The sequence below is a fragment of the Aquarana catesbeiana genome, linkage group LG11 (genome assembly GCF_042186555.1).
Source record: "Aquarana catesbeiana isolate 2022-GZ linkage group LG11, ASM4218655v1, whole genome shotgun sequence".
Classification (NCBI taxonomy): domain Eukaryota; kingdom Metazoa; phylum Chordata; class Amphibia; order Anura; family Ranidae; genus Aquarana; species Aquarana catesbeiana.
Window position 1 is genome coordinate 226,190,088 of NC_133334.1, and position 16,354 is coordinate 226,206,441.

Below are 16,354 nucleotides of genomic sequence, written 5' to 3' on the forward strand. Positions count from 1 at the left end.
GCTGCCCGTATACCGGAAGCAGTGCGGCTGCTTTATGGGGGCGCTAGACTAATTTGCCTCTCAGCCCAGTCCACCCCATAAGACTGGCGCTACCCTAACAGTGTAGCGCAAGCCGGCAGGGACTCTTTCCGTGCTGCCCCCTGCAAAGTGCTGCCCTAGGCCTGGGCCTTGTCGTTGTGCTGATAGCTGGGGGGAGGTCTGGGCGGGGGGAGGTCTGGGGAGATACACACAGATGCTCTGTCCTCTCTGCAGCGGCAGGAGCAAGAAAGAGGGAGCAGGCACCAGAACATAGCCCGCTCTCCAAAGACATAGCCCAAGCACTTCTCTGGCCAGCAGACTCCCAGCTACGCTTATTAGGTCACTGGAACACACTAGGGATAACAGCCGGTCGGTGGAACCACAGTGCTGTAACCAGAAACACAGGGATCCAACATACCCAGCATTATTGGGTGCTAAAGATTCTGCCAGAGAGCAAAAAATTGTAAGAATCAATGTCAGAACTGATATGTAGGTTAGCTTCACACTGCTGCAATCTGATTTTAATCTGGGTTTTCAGTGAAAATATGTAGTGCAACTTGGATGCAAATTAGATGTGGTTTGCATAATCTACGGAGCCAAAATCACGCTGGAATCACACCAAAGTAGTACAAGAACCTTTTCCAAAATCTTGCTGTACTGAGTTGCATTGATGTGAACAGGCACCATTAAAAACAATGTGATTTCCATTGTCACGTGATTTGTTTACGACTCAAGTTGCATCTGAAACCACACTAGTGTGAACAGAGCCTTAAAAATGTTTCTGTTTATGAATTAACAGCTTTTACTTGCTAATAGATTATAAGCTACCACTAATGAATTGCTTTTAGTACATCCACAGAGGAAGGTAGAGCAGAAACATCATGGTTTGTTTCCGGACCTTCTATTGCAAGTAAACACCATAAAAGCAATCAGCCCATGACCATTCTCTATGGATAACATTTTTTTTCTCATATAAACCAATTTAGCATACAGCCCACCCTTGGTTGACTCCACACATTAGAATTTACAATTCATAAACGTCTGAAGGTTCTTATTCTGCTGTATAAAACATTCTCTAGCTGACCTTCAGAACTTAGTTACGTCAAAGGGATCCCTAAATAGCCCAAACACAGAGCATAATGACAAACACCAAAGTTACAGTGATAAGATACAGAACAAGGATTAGTCGGTCTACAATTTGGGCTACTAGTGACCATTCAGTCATTGCATCCTTTTGTTGCAAATCAAGTATCAGTTTACGATGGATCCTTAAAATTTCTAACAAGATTCTTTTTAATAGCTTAACCTCTGTCTTGACATTTGATTCATTTTCCAGTGGTCTCTTCTCATCTGAAACATCTTCAGTTGCTTCTGATGTTTTAGCATTTTCAGGATCTGTAAAAGAAAATGAAATCTTGAAAATGTATTCCTCTTGTAAACAGGATGGGCAAAAAAAAAATCTTGTAGTGAACACTTACCATTGTCTGCCGTGACTGGTGTGACCAGTTCATCTTTAGCAGAATCTTTTTTAAAGAACATAATATGTGCCAGATGCTTCAAGACCAGTATTTTGACCCATGCAGGGACCTGCGAGTTGCTTATAGATGATTCTGTGACTGTCATGTAGGAAGTACCTACTGTTCCAATGATGCTGAGAACCATCATGGCCAAACAAATGCAGAAGAAAATACCTGAAAAAGATTAGTGTTAGGTGTTACCCAATAAAAATTATATAGTAAGAAATAAATTCAGCTGCATACAAAAGTAATAGGTAATTTTAAATTTTTGTCTAAGCATTGGAGAGCTGAATCACCCATAGTATCTTGCAAAGCCACTAGTTGCAAGTTTTCTCCAAAGCAGATTGTGTCTAACTTAGGGGTCACTTTAGCCACATTTACATGCTGCGTTTAGTCGCGTTTACATCAAGAAGCGTCTGTAAATAAAAAATAAATAAATAAATATATATATATATATATATATATATATATATATATATATATATATATATATATATATAAATAAATTTGTTTAAATAAAAAAAGTCTGTAAACGAAAAGCTGATAAACGCGAGTTACCGCGTTTAGCAGCATTTACGAGCTGTTACAAGCATTTGGCGTTTCAAATGCCTCTGAACATTCATCTGAACCCATTTTTTTGTGTTAAAAAAAAAAACTTCTAAACTCAACTGCCTAGAAACGATCCGTGAGTGTGATCGTGGGTCCTGCGGACCTGATGTCCGCAGGGATACCCGCGATCGTCTCATGGAGAGGAAGAACGGGGAAATGCTAATGTAAACAAGCATTTCCCCGTTCTGCCTAGTGACAAGACACTGATCACAGCTCCCTGTAATCGGGAGCTGTGATCAGTCTCATGTCACACATAGCCACGCCCCCCCCACAGTTAGAATCACTCCCTAGGACACACTTAACCCCTACACTGCCCCCTAGTGGTTAACCCCTTCACTTCCAGTCACATTTACACAGTAATCAATGCATTTTTAATTGCACTGATCACTGTATAAATGTGATTGGTCCCAAAATCACGGAAAAAGTGTTCGATCTGTCCGCCATAATGTCGCAGTCATGATAAAAATCGTAGATCGCCGCCACTAGTAAAAAAAAAAATATATTAATAAAAATACCATACAACTATCCCCTAATTTATAGACTTTATAACTTTTGCGCAAACAATCAATAAACGCTTATTGCGATTTTTTTTACCAAAAAAAAAAAATACGTATCGGCCTAAACTGAGGAAAAAAATGTTTTTTTATATATTTTTTGGGGATATTTATTATAGCAAAAGTAAAGTAAAAAATAATGCGTTTTTTCAAAATTGTCACTATTTTTTTGTTTATAGAGCAAAAATTAAAAGTCGCAGAGGTGATCAAATACCACCAAAAGAAAGCTCTATTTATGGGGAAAAAAAGGACGTCAATTTTGTTTGGGAGCCACATTGCACGACCGCGCAATTGTCGTGAAGTATTTCTCGTGTAGTATTTCTCTAATCTGAAGTTGCATGGGGAGGCAAACAAGTCTACTTCCGGAATGATTCCCAGGGACATGACCCACTTGAAGACTTCAGGGTGGAGAATCCACTCGTTCTTGTCTAGAGACACTCTCGACAGAAAATCTGCCTGAACGTTCTGGACTCCAGGGAGATAGACAGCTGTTAGGTTGGCCAAGTTCTTCTGGGCCCAGGTCATGATGGGTTCTACTTCCTTCAACAGGGAGAGACTGCAAGTACCCCCTTGTTTCTTGATGTATGAGACTGCCGTTGTGTTGTCCAGTCTTAGGAGAACTGAGACTCCTGCTGTTAAGTGGTGAAAGGCCTGTAGAACGCAGAACGCTGCTCGGAGTTCCAGAGATTGAAGACTATCCTGTGAGATAGAAAGCTCCATATGCCTTGGGCTACCTCTGTCAAGCAGAGAAGCAGAGTGCGCCCCAGCCCCTGTTGCCGGCATCTGTTGTGATGGTGATCCAGGACACAGGTGCAATGGAGTGACAATTGAGGAGTTTCCTCTGCTGTAACCATCAAGTAAGGCTCTTCTGCATGGATAAGGTTATTCGGATAGAGTGATCCCGAAGCCCTGAGTTCCACTGCTGGAGGAAGCCCTTCTGGAAGGGCCGCATTTTTGCCAGCCATAAAAAAATGAATATCTTTGTACATTACCACCACCACAGCACGATCTGGACCAGACCTGGGACTGGGGAGCTGTCGCTAGACTTTACTGTTGTCTTATTTTTTTAATTCCAAAAAAAGTGAGCTTGTAAGACTGCTGCGCAAATACGGTGTGACAAAAAGTATTACAAGGACCGCCATTTTATTCTCTAGGGTGTTAGGAAAAATATATATATAATGTTTGGGGGTTCTAAGTAATTTTCTAGCAAAGAAAACTGATTTTAACTTGTAAACAACAAGTTTGAAAAATAGGCCCGGTCTTAAAGTGGTTAACCAATCAACTTCTAATTTAACCACCTGCCACCCGCCATATAGCGAAAAGACATTGCAAAGTGGTTGCAATATCCTGACCGGACGTGGTCAGGATAACAAGCCACTGCGTGCCCCCGGGGTGTATCGCGGCAATCGTTGTTGTGGCGTGTCAGTCTGACACACCGCAACTCCGATCTGATCTAGGTAAAGATATCCTAATGGGGACTCTTTACCACATGATCAGCCGTGTCCAATCACGGCTGATCACGATGTAAACAGGAAGAATTGTTTATCGGCTTTTCCTCACTTGTGTCTGACAGACACGAGTAGAGGAGAGCAGATTGGCAGCTCTCCTGACAGGGGGAGTCTGTGCTGATTGTTTATCAGCGCAGCCCCCCTCGGATGCCCACCCAGGACCACCGGGGATGCCCATCAGTGCCGCCTATCAGTGCTCATCAGTGCCACATATTAGTGCCACCTATCAGTGCCCATAAGTGCGGCATATTAGTGCCTCCTGATCAGTGCCACCTAATCAGTGCCTATAAGTGCACCTCATCAATGTCCACCAGTTCAGCCTTTCAGTGCCCATCAGTGCCGCCTCATCAGCGCACATCAGTGAAGGAGAAAAATTACTTAATTACAAAATTTACTGACAAAGGTAAAAAAAAAAAAAAATTCACTTTTTTTTGTTTTTCTTTTTTCTTTTTTTTTGGAAAAAAAATAAAAACCCAGCAGTGATTAAACTCCACCAAAAAAAAGCTCTATTTGTGTGATGAAAATTATAAAAATTTCATCTGGGTACAGTGTAGCATGACCGCGCAATTTTCATTCAAAGTACAACAGCGCTGAAAGCTGAAAAATGACCTGGGCAGGAAGGGGGTGTAAGTGCCCTGTAGGCAAGTGGTTAAGCATGTTCAGTTATGCATTGACAATAAAATCTAGAAGCTGATTGGTTATTATGCACATCTGCACCAGATTATGTGTACACCAGTTTTAGTAAATCTCCCCCTATGACTTCCTATGATCATCAGCTTCATCTAGTGTCCAAAATGTTTTCTGATTGAGGTATTTCAGAAAAATCAACTACATTTTGTCCACTGGATGGAGCTGACAATGATATCAATCAGTTAGACCAGTGGTCATCAACCCTGTCCTCAGGGCCCACTAACAGGCCAGGTTTGCAAGATAACTGAAATACATCACAGGTAATATAATTTGCTGCTCAGTGATTGCAGTATTCTAGTCCACATCTCCCCAAGGTAATGCATAAAACCTGGCCAGTTAGTGGGCCCTGAGGACAGGGTTGATGACCACTGTGTTAGACAAAATACAAGGAAAATTTGTGCAGCCTGGACCATTGGTTCTCACCCCCAACAAGCCATGTTTTGGGGATTTCTCTTAGATAAAATAGCTGTCCAAAATACCAAGCCATTGACTCTGAAGTAGCCTCCCTGGCGGTATTCCCGAGTGTGGCTCGGGGTTAAAATTCAGTACCATTAGCGGTAACCCCGAGCCACACTCGGGATCGCATTGCAGGATCCTGGGGCGGCTTTACTTACCTTGTCCCCGGGATCCTGCGATGTCACCCGCAGTGTCCGAGGACTCCGTCCTCCTCCGAAGCCTCTCCGTGCCAGGCTCCGTTCCCTGCGAGCGGCGCGACGCACGGGGGCGGAGCCTGGCGGCAAATTAAAAAAAAAAGTAATAATCATAACACATACAGTACTGTAATCTTACAGATTACAGTACTGTATGAAATGATTTCACATCCCTTTTGTCCCCAGTGCTTTGGCCCATGCCCTGCATGCAGTTTTACATGATATACACTGTTCTTTCTGCCTGGAAACTGGAGATTGTCCATAGCAACCAAAAAGTGTCCCTTTACGTCAAAAGTGGCTTTAGACCAGCTAGAAAACAGCGATAGTAAATTAGAACACTTGCAGAATTGAGCGATAGTGAATTGTGGGGAAATTTATTTTATTACTATTTTTTTTTTTTTTTTTTAATTATTTATTTTTATTTATTATATTATAATTTATGTTTTTGTGTTTCAAACTTTATCATACCCGGGATATCTACTAGACTCTGGTTTGGACAGATTTAAGTGTGTTATTGTTAAGATTTACAGACCTACAATATAAAACGCCAAATTTCCATGCAAAATAATTGTACCGCTTTCAGCACCTAAAATCCGAAATAATCATACCGCCAGGGAGGTTAAAGCACATGTGCAAGATAAAGGATAACCTGCAAACATGGCCTGTTGGGGGTACTTGAGGACTGAAGTTGAAAACCACTGGCCTGGACGACTGCTTGAGATGTCCCTAAACAAATGTTTTGTGATGGATGAGATAAACCTCAGAGTAATGCCTCCCCAGAGTACCCTGTGTCCTTGCAAATATCTCCTGGTTAGGTCCATATTACTTCTTCTGTATGGACACAGGACATTACAATAAGAATCAAATGATTTTACCTGTACAAACAGACTTTTTAAGTTTTACTATGGTTCTGTAACAGAGAAAAGGAAGGGGAGAGAGAGAAGCGCCAAGCTGCCACTGGTGCAGTAGGATGGTATTGAATGTGTTATAATAAATGCAAAATGTTATGCACTCACAAACATGTCTGAGTAGTGGGCATTTAAACAGCTGAGTCCAAAGCCAACAGGTGATAGTCCTGTCCTGACTGGAGTCGCTGCGATTGCAGGAATGCTGGGGGGGGGAGGATGCATTGATCAAGAAAGCTGCCGTGGGAGACGCCTGTGAGCTGTCAGAAGAACTGTCAAATGCCAAGGATGCCGTGACCAATCAGGAATGCGCTTCAGAGGCTAACCACGCCTCCTTCACCAGCCTGACTATTGCCCTGAAATGAAATTGATTAAGTGGCCGCAAATAACCCTATCGTGCCCAAGGGAGTCAAGTAATTCTTTATGGCATAGATTCAACAAGGCGTTGGAAACATTCCTCAGAGATTTCGGTCCATAGTGACCTGACAGCATCACGCAGTTGCTACAGATTTGTCTCCTGCACATCCATGATGCGAATACCCTGTTACACCAAATCCCAAAGGTGCTCTATTGGATTGAGATCTGGTGACTGTGGAGGCCATTGGAGTACAGTGGACTCAATGTCAGGTTCAAGAAACCAATGGTGAGATGATTTGAGCTTTGTGACACGGTGCATTTTCCTGCTGGAAGTAGCCATCAGAAGATGGGTACACTATAGTCATAAAGGGATGGACATGGTCAGCAACAATACTTGGGTAGGCCGTGGCATTTAAACGATGCTCAATTGGTACTAAGGGGCCTAAAGTGTGCCAAGAAAATATCCCCCACACCATTACACCACCAGCCTGAACCATTGATAGGCAGGATGGATCCATGCTTTCATGTTGGTTATGCCAAATTCTGACCCTACCATCTGAATGTTGCAGCTGAAATGGAGACTCATCAGACAGGCAACTTTCTTCAATCTTCTATTATCCAATTTCGTTGACCCTGTGTAAATTGTAGCTTCAGTTTCCTGTTCTTAGCTGACAGGACTGGCACCCAGTGTGGTCTTCTGCTGCTGTAGCCCATCTGCTTCAAGGATCAATGTGTTGTGTATTCAGAGATGGCATTCTGGATGCCTTGGTTGTGACGAGTGGTTATTTGAGTTAATGTAGCCTTTCTTTAATCTCAAACCAGTCTGCCCATTATCCTCTGACCTCTGATATCAACAGGCATTTTCGTCCACACAACTGCTGCTCACTGGATAGTTTCTCTTTTTCAGACCATTCTCTGTAAACCTTAGAGATGGCTGTGAAAATCCCAGTAGATTAGCAGTTTTTTAAATACTCAGACCAGCCTGTCTGGCACCAACAACAATGCCACGTTAAGGGTTTCCCTGCATCCAATTCGCATGACAGGAGATTGTGACCAGCTCTCTATGAAGCCGGTTCACATATTTTCATTGCCGCTGCAGAACGGATTGCACAGGAGTGCTGTGCGTCTTTGGCTCCATTTCAGAGCTGAATTCAGGCAAAAATTGGGCCCTGATTCATCCCTGAAATGGAAAACAGGGACGCACGGAACCCCTGCTGCGAGCCGCATCCATCGGAGGTGTGAACCCAGCCTCAGAGTCACTTAAATCCCCTTTCTTTCCCATTCTGATGCTCCGTTTGAACTTCACCAAGTTGTCTTCACCACGCCTGGATGCTTAAATGCATTGAGTTGCTGACATGTGATTGGCTGATTAGCAATTTGTGTTACCCAGCAATTGAACAGGTATATCTAATAAAGTGGCCGGTGAGTGTATATTATATATTATATTATAAATTGTAATATAATCTATAAATCCTGGGATAGATAAGATTCATATTTATCATGATATAAAGGTGTACTGGATGACTAATGAAAAAGTAAACCAAACAGGTGCTAAAATTCAGAATACGATAATTGATGAATGGAACTAACAAAAAATTGGGATCTTTACGAAAGATTGACAAATGAAAAACCGCTTGATAAAAAGGCATACTGATACCCAACTAATATCTTGTAGAAGACTCGTGGGGAACGAGATCAATGTAATACACAAAGGAAAGAAATAAAAATAAAAATATATATATTAAATGTATCTATGCACCTATACAGTATGTGTATCTATACATAAAAAAAAAGCATTTAAACAGAACATAAGGTGGTGAAAGAAATAAAGTACAACTTGCAGTACAATACAAGTGTCCTGAGGGAACAAACTATAAGAACCAGCTGTGGCATAAATATAAAATGGGCAATGGGGTGTGAAGGTCTATACCTAGCCTTGGTATAGATCTATGTGATCAAAAATTGTGGACAGATACTAAGGACAATGAGAAAGGGCAACCACACCAGACTCAGCATTTCAAGTTACCTCTGTTATCCAGGGTTCTATATGTGTGGTTTGTGTTGAAAGAATGAAGGGGTTCTTTCACTTGGGATAGTAATATTTCTGAACAATATCCCTCAAGAAATATATGAAGATAAATGAATTCCACCTTTCCGACTGCTGGAATATTGTATGAGCTTGGTCTCATAAACTGTGGTAGACTTATTACTAGATCGTTTTGAGGTGTGGATGTATCCCATTGTTCTATTGTCTGCCTTGGGAGCAACCTATTATGGGATGTATATGTGTATGTGGATTAGATGCTAGAGAGGGGGGGGGGGGGTTTCCAGCAGCCCCTACCAAAGACTGTCTACTGTTGAAATGTTTGAATACCTGTGTCTCATGTTACTGGAGGAGGTAACGTTTACCCCATCCTGTGTCATCGTGCAAAGGAGGAGGATTGTCCTCTGAGTGTATATCTCTTTGTGCCTGTGTTCGAATAAAGAGTCTTATGATTACCACCCTACACTGATGCTTTGACAAGTGACTGGGTAGGCTAAGGGACCTTGGATCGTGCTGGTACCAGAAAAAGGAAGGTTTTACGACTGAGATAATCCCGTTGAGGACGGTGGTCCGTGACATTAAGTATCAGAATAGACCTAAGATCAGGTGGGTATCTGAGTATGAAGAGTTCCATCAGATTTTCTTAAAGACATCATACCAAGACTACCCCCAAATGCCCCAAACATCTTAATGCCGAGCCCTCTATCCACAAAGGTCCCAGATCAGATATACCAGTCTCAGTTAATCATCACAGCTCCAGAGAATCTTCAAGGCCTTCCAAACCTAAACTCAACAACAGATTTTTAAGGGACCCCTCTCTCCATGGCCATCAAAAGGCACCTAGAAAGTCTAGACAAGGTTGTCAAGGAAACAAAAAAAAAGTCAAACCTCTCCTCAAGAACTATGAAGATTTTATAAAGAATTTATTCTCTAGTCCCCTCACGGACCCAGAGATGTCATTATTACACAAAGAGCTGAATTTCCCCCTTTTGCTCCACCCACCCTCTTCAATCTTTTAAGGATCTCAAAAGTTTTGTTAGATCCTTCTCCATCTTTGGATTTTACCACAACAAGAACAAAAAGAAATCAGTTCTTATCGCCCCTGAGGAAGCCAACATCCTGATAGGCCCTTGGGAGCCCTCAAACCAGTCTGCTCTAGACATACTACAGGAACTCTGGACAGAGAATCCGATGGAAGACTCTCCTGATTGAACCTTGCAGTTTTTAGTCAAGCCCAAGAAAATGATCCATACGGACTTCAAACCAACATCAAAATTCAACCCATATCAAGATAAGGGTCCTTATGTTGAGACATTTTTTTCTCTGGTCTACAATGACCTGAAGACGATATGCGCATGAAGGACCACACATAGGAACATCTCCTTAAGAGCATAAGGCACATCAAGAGTTCCAGCTGAATCCCAACATTATCATCAGGCAAGCTGATAAGGGTGGAGGGGTGGTTATATTGGACAAGAAATATTATGTGGCTGAAGCTAATAGGCTGTTATCTCACCAGAATACTTATGCCTCGTACACACGGACGGACTTGACAACGGGCTAAACTCCGTCGGCATTTCCGATGGAAAGATTTAGAACATGTTCTATATCTGAGTCCGTCGGAAATGCCTACAGAAAAAGTCCGATGGGGCATACACACGGTCGGAATGTCCGACCGAAAGCTCCCATCGGACTTTTTCAGTCGGGAAGTCTGGCCGTGTGTACGCGGCATTACAGGAAGATGCAATATAGATCCATTACTAGCTTTTAAATATGAACTTAAAGATCTGGTTGAGAAAGCCTTCAGAGAAGAAATTCTGAACCCCAATGAGAAATCCTTTCTATGCCCTATTTTTATTACCTACCTAAAGTCCACAAGGACCCATACCATCAACCAGGTAGACCAATGATAGCATCAATGGACGGACCTACCAGTCATTTATCTGATTTTATAGACAGCTTCTTTTAGCCAATTGTTCGACACCTCCCCACCTACAGTTGTGCTCATAAGTTAACATATCCTGGCAGAATTTATGATTTCTTGGCCAATTTTCAGAGAATTTGAATAACACAAAAACTTTTCTTTCACTCATGGTTAGAGTTTGGCTGAAGCCATTTATTATCAGTTAACTGTGTTTACTCTTGTTAAATCATAATCACAACAGAAGCTACCCAAATGACCCGACAGAAGCTACCCCAAAAGTTTACATACTCCAGTTCTTAATACTGTGTATTGCCCCCTTTAACATTAATTACAGCTTGAGGTCTTTTGAGGTATTTGTGGATAAGGCTCTTTATCTTCTGAGATGGTAAAGCTGCCCATTCCTCTTGGCAAAAAGCCTCCAGTCCCTGTAAATTCTTGGGCTGTCTTGCATGAACTGCACATTTGAGATCTCCCCAGAGGCTCAATGATAGTGAGGTCAGGAGACTGACATGGCCACTCCAGAACCTTCACTTTATTCTGCTGTAGCCAATGACAGGTCAACTTGGCCTTGTGTTTTGGATCATTGTCATGTTGGAATGTCCAAGTACATCCCATGTGCAGCTTCCTGGCTGAATGCAAATGTTCCTCCAGTATTTTTTGATAACATACGGCATTCATCTTGCCATCAGTTGTGACCAAATTTCCTGTGCCTTTGTAGCTCACACATCCCCAAAACATCAGCGATAAACCTCCGTGTTTCACAGTAGGAATGGTTTCATCATAGGCCTTGTTGACTCTTCTCCAAATGAAGCATTTATGATTGTGGCCAAAAAGCTAAATTTTGGTCTCATCACTCCAAATGACTTTGTGCCAGAAGGTTTGAGGCTTGTCTCTGTGCTGTTTGGCATATTGTAAGCTGGATACTTTGTGGCATTTGCGTAGTAATGGCTTTCGTCTAGCGACTCGACCATGTAGCCCATCTTTCTTCAAGTGCCTCCTTATTGTGTATCTTGAAACAGCCACACCACATGTTTTCAGAGAGTCCTGTATTTCACCTGAAGTTATTTGTGGGTTTTTCTTTGCATCCTGAACAATTGTGGCTGAAATTTTAGTTGGTCTACCTGACCGTGGTTTGGTTTCAACAGAATCCCTCAATTTCTACTTCTTGATTAGAGTTTGAACACTGCTGATTGGCATTCTCAATTCCTTGGATATCGTTTACATCCCTTTCCTGTTTTATACAGTTCAACTACCTTTTCTCGCAGATCCTTTGACAATTCTTTTGCTTTCCACACGATTTAGAATCCAAAAACATCAGTGCAGCACCGGATGAAAGAGGCAAGGGTCTGGCAGGAGTCCAGAAACTCATTGACCTTTTTATACACACACACTGATTACAAGCAAACAGATCACAGGTGAGGATGGTTACCTTTAATAGCCATTCAAACCCCTTTGTGTCAACTTGTGTGCATGTTATCAGGCCAAAATCACCAGGGTATGTAAACTTTTGATCAGGGTCATTTGGGTAGTTTCTCTTGTCATTATGATTTAAAAAGAGCAAACACCGTTGACTGATAATAAATGGCTTCAGCCAAACACTAACCATGAGTGAAAGAAAAGTTTTGTGTTATCATTCATATTCTCTGAAAAATGGCCAAAAAATCATAAATTCTGCCAGGGTATGTAAACTTATTAGCACAACTGTATATATTGGATTCCTGTCAGGAACATGTCGGCTATAGCACAACCAAAGCTTCCAGGCGGAGATGGATACACATGCGCAGACATGCTCCTGCATGTGCCCGTCTTGCCGGGCATAGCCTGAACACCTATGAGCATGCGTGAAATGGCCTATATAAGGACAGCAGCTGCACTAGTGCATTGCTCTCTGATCTGCAGCTTTACCTGTATACCTGTTCCTGTGATCTGTGCTTGATTCCTGTTTTTGACCCGACTTACCCTGACCACACTTTCCATCTGCCTGATATCCTGTTGCCAACCTCTGCCTGCATCTTGACCATTCTCTGCCTGTTGTTTATGTTCATATCTGATCCTCCGTTGCTAACTTGGCTTGTCTGACTCTGCATCCAGTTATCCGTCTGTCCTGCTCTGCATAGTGCCTGGTGACGCTGGTCCTACATCTGCTGTGTGTCTGCTTCCACTGTTCCTGCTGCCATCCACTGCTTCAGCCATCCAGCTCAGCTCTGGTGACGCACCTGCCGCACATCGCTGCAACCAACGGAAGATCTTGCAGGCATTCTTACCTTACAGCGCTCTCGCAGCCACTCTCACTACACCAGTGCCCCTTGAGCCGGGGCTGTACGAGAGGTCTCCTTCTACACGTCAGGCTCTGCCACAAGGTATGTGACAAATCCAGTCATTTCCTGAAGACTCTTGAGCACTATAGATGGGAAACGGATTACCGTTGAATCTCCCTGGATGTAGCATCATTATAAACATCAATCCCCCACGAAATAGGCTTGACTGCTGTACAATATTTCTTGAGGAAGATCATGTCAATTTCTTAGAAACAAACTTTCTTTTACAGGCCACTGAATTCATTTAACAGCACAACTATGTTACATTTGGCCACGATTTTATCCTTCAGATATGGGGGACTGCTATGTGCGCCAGCTTTGCCCCCAGAGCCAACCTGTTTGTGGCATACTGGAAGGAGTTGTACATCTGGGCCCATGACCCATTTTCACACCAACTGCTATACTATAGAAGGTACATAGATGACGTGAACATCATCTGGCAAAGGGGATACTAACATCAAAGAATTCTTTAGCTACTGTAACGATAACCAGTTTGGAGTACAATTTACTATAGTTACAGTTCCTAACAATATTTCTGCATTTACAATTACTTCATGACCAACAGCTCAAGATATGCTTAATGACTCATTTTAAGCCTACTGCAGGGAATTCATGCTTGTATAAGAAAAGTTGTCATCATAATAAATGGATCGTGAATATCCCAAACAGGCAATTCTGTCTGCAAACATGCAACTGCAGCTCAATCAAGGACTATAAGTCCCAAAGGCTCATTCTGAAGCAAAAATTCTTTGAAAAGGGCCACAGAGAGGAAGACATAAAACAAGTTATCAAGAAATATCAAGATATGTACTCCACCACAGTAAAAATAGACAACAATGACCAATCATCTACTAGAAAAGGACCCATTTTTACTACTCAATTCAATAATAATCTATGGGCAATTACAGTAAGAGAACTATAACCAAACATTGGGGAATCCTTCTGAATGATCTCAAGCTGCAAGAACTCATTCCCGAAGCCCTAATCTGTTTTTTATGAAAGCTCAAAATATCAAAAATCTTATTGCTCCCAGTAAGATCAAAACCAGAAATTTCAGGCCCTCGCCTTCTATTCTAAGGATGTTTTCCACTGTAGGGATATATTGTCCTCTTAGGAAAAAGTGCTTCACATGTGCACATCAATTAATTTTTAACATGCTGCCCCTGCAAGATGTGCTATGTGGGATTGACTATTAAAATTCTCTGCATTTGATTCAGAGAACATAGGAGGAGTTTGAAACAAAAGGTTCCAAAAATCAATATCCCGCAACATTTTACTTTGCATCATGACAGTGACACCTCATTACTCCAGGTTACGGTCATTCAATCCCTACCCGATTCTCATATTAGATTTTCACAGTGTGGTCTCGATGAAGAACTGAAAGTCAACACCATCCTTTAACACAGGGCCCCACAGGCAAACTTTCTTGCTCTCCCCAGCCTCTTCTTTCATTGAGTTCTTGCCGCACCCAGTTTCAGGTCAACCCCAGCCTTTTGTACCAAATTTGTATTAGTTCTATTGATCCCTTATTGTATTGTGAATTTTAGCAACTGTTCGGTCCACTTTTTTATTCATAGTCCAATACATCTTTATATCATGATAAATATGAATCTTATCCATCTCAGGATTTATGGATTATATTACAATTTATAATATAATATATGAAATATTTTATATGTTTATTTTATGTATGTTTCTTTAATTGATGCACCTCTTTATCATTAATATTATTATTTTCATTAATATGTTATCATATGAATTTTATCATATCATGTGAATTTTAGCAACTGTTCGGTCCACTTTTTTATTCATAGTCCAATACATCTTTATATCATGATAAATATGAATCTTATCCATCTCAGGATTTATGGATTATATTACAATTTATAATATAATATATGAAATATTTTATATGTTTATTTTATGTATGTTTCTTTAATTGATGCACCTCTTTATCATTAATATTATTATTTTCATTAATATGTTATCATATTTTTACATTGTTTCGTTTATTCCCTGGACAACATATACTATATCTGGTATCATATTTTTATATAAAATTATATTATTCAATTTGGGTCAGTTGTTTTTACTATTTAGGAGCAAAATGTTTCCTAATACATTTTTGGCTGTAATTTTTTTGTATTTGATAATTTCTTAATAATTTTTGATTCATTTTTATTCTTGTCAGATAACTTTATTAGCATGTACTTCATTCTACCTTATATTATTTTGTACAAATAATTAATCTGGCACAAGCAATTTCCCCTTGAATATATGTATATTTTTAAATACACCTTTACTCCCTTGGGCATGGTGAGGTTAATTTAAATTCTACAAATTCCTGGAGGTTAGGGCAATAGTCAGGGTGTTGAATGAGCTGAGGCAAGCCCCTAATAGGTCACAGTGTCCTCAGTACTTGACAGTTCTTCTGAGCAGTCTCCCATGGCAGCTTTCGGGATCCCTGCATTGCCCCCCCCTGCGGTCCCAGCGACTCCAGTCGGGACAGGGCCATTGCCTGTCGGCTTTGGACTCAGCTGTTTACATGCCCACTACTCAGAGATGTTTGTGGGTGCATAACATTTTGCTTTTATCATAACTCATTCAATAAAATCCTCCCCTTTCTTTTCTCTGTTGCAGTGCTTGGATTCCCTGCCCAGTTAAGAAGGTAGCCTTGTTTAATCAGCTGAGGTAGTAGCTGATTAATTAGCATTACATTTACAATTAAGTAGCCTCCATTTACAATTAGAATCTTGCTTTTTCACTGCCTGCTCAAATACTGACTTCAGAATTCAAATGACAATTTGGATGTAAAGATGTTGTTAAATTTCAGTGATCTTAAAGTATATCTAAAGCCATTTTTTTTTTTTGGATAAAGCGGGGAAGGGTTAGCAACCCAGTGGCCAGTGCTGTGTGCATTCATAGATACACATAGAACCCGGCACACATCACCAATGCTCTCTCCTCCTAATAGGGCTATCTTAATGCATGGGCCCCAGGTGCATGGGGACCGCATCATAATTTTGCCTTACATCATACTTGCCAACTGTCCTGGATTTGCCAGGACAGTCACGCTTTTTACTAAGCTGTCCCAGGAAGGCTGTGCTGTGGGCAGCATCCCAGAACCTGCACTGTGCCCTCCTGGCCCCAGTATTGTGCCCTCCTGACTCCCCCAGTACCTCCCAGATCCTGTTCCTGACTCCTCCTATACCATGCCCTTCTGCCCCCTGTACTATGCCCTTTGTGTTGATTAGTCTTTG

The 16,354-nt window shown here is 41.5% G+C and overlaps 2 protein-coding genes across 2 annotated transcripts in view; one reads left to right on the forward strand and one right to left on the reverse strand.

The window, feature by feature from the left end:
- Window positions 1–16,354, forward strand: part of LOC141112528 (inactive hydroxysteroid dehydrogenase-like protein 1) — a 465,623-nt gene that overhangs the window by 216,074 nt on the left and 233,195 nt on the right. The window lies entirely within an intron of this gene.
- The window catches only part of LOC141112525 (5-hydroxytryptamine receptor 3A-like), a 112,822-nt gene continuing 96,596 nt past the window's right edge, over window positions 129–16,354 (reverse strand). The window contains exons 8-9 of the mRNA XM_073605437.1: window positions 1,497–1,709; window positions 129–1,413 (exon numbers count right to left, since the gene is read on the reverse strand). Of these exons, the coding sequence (XP_073461538.1) occupies window positions 1,133–1,413; window positions 1,497–1,709 (494 nt within the window). The 3' untranslated portion in view covers window positions 129–1,132. The remainder of the gene's footprint in view (window positions 1,414–1,496; window positions 1,710–16,354) is intronic.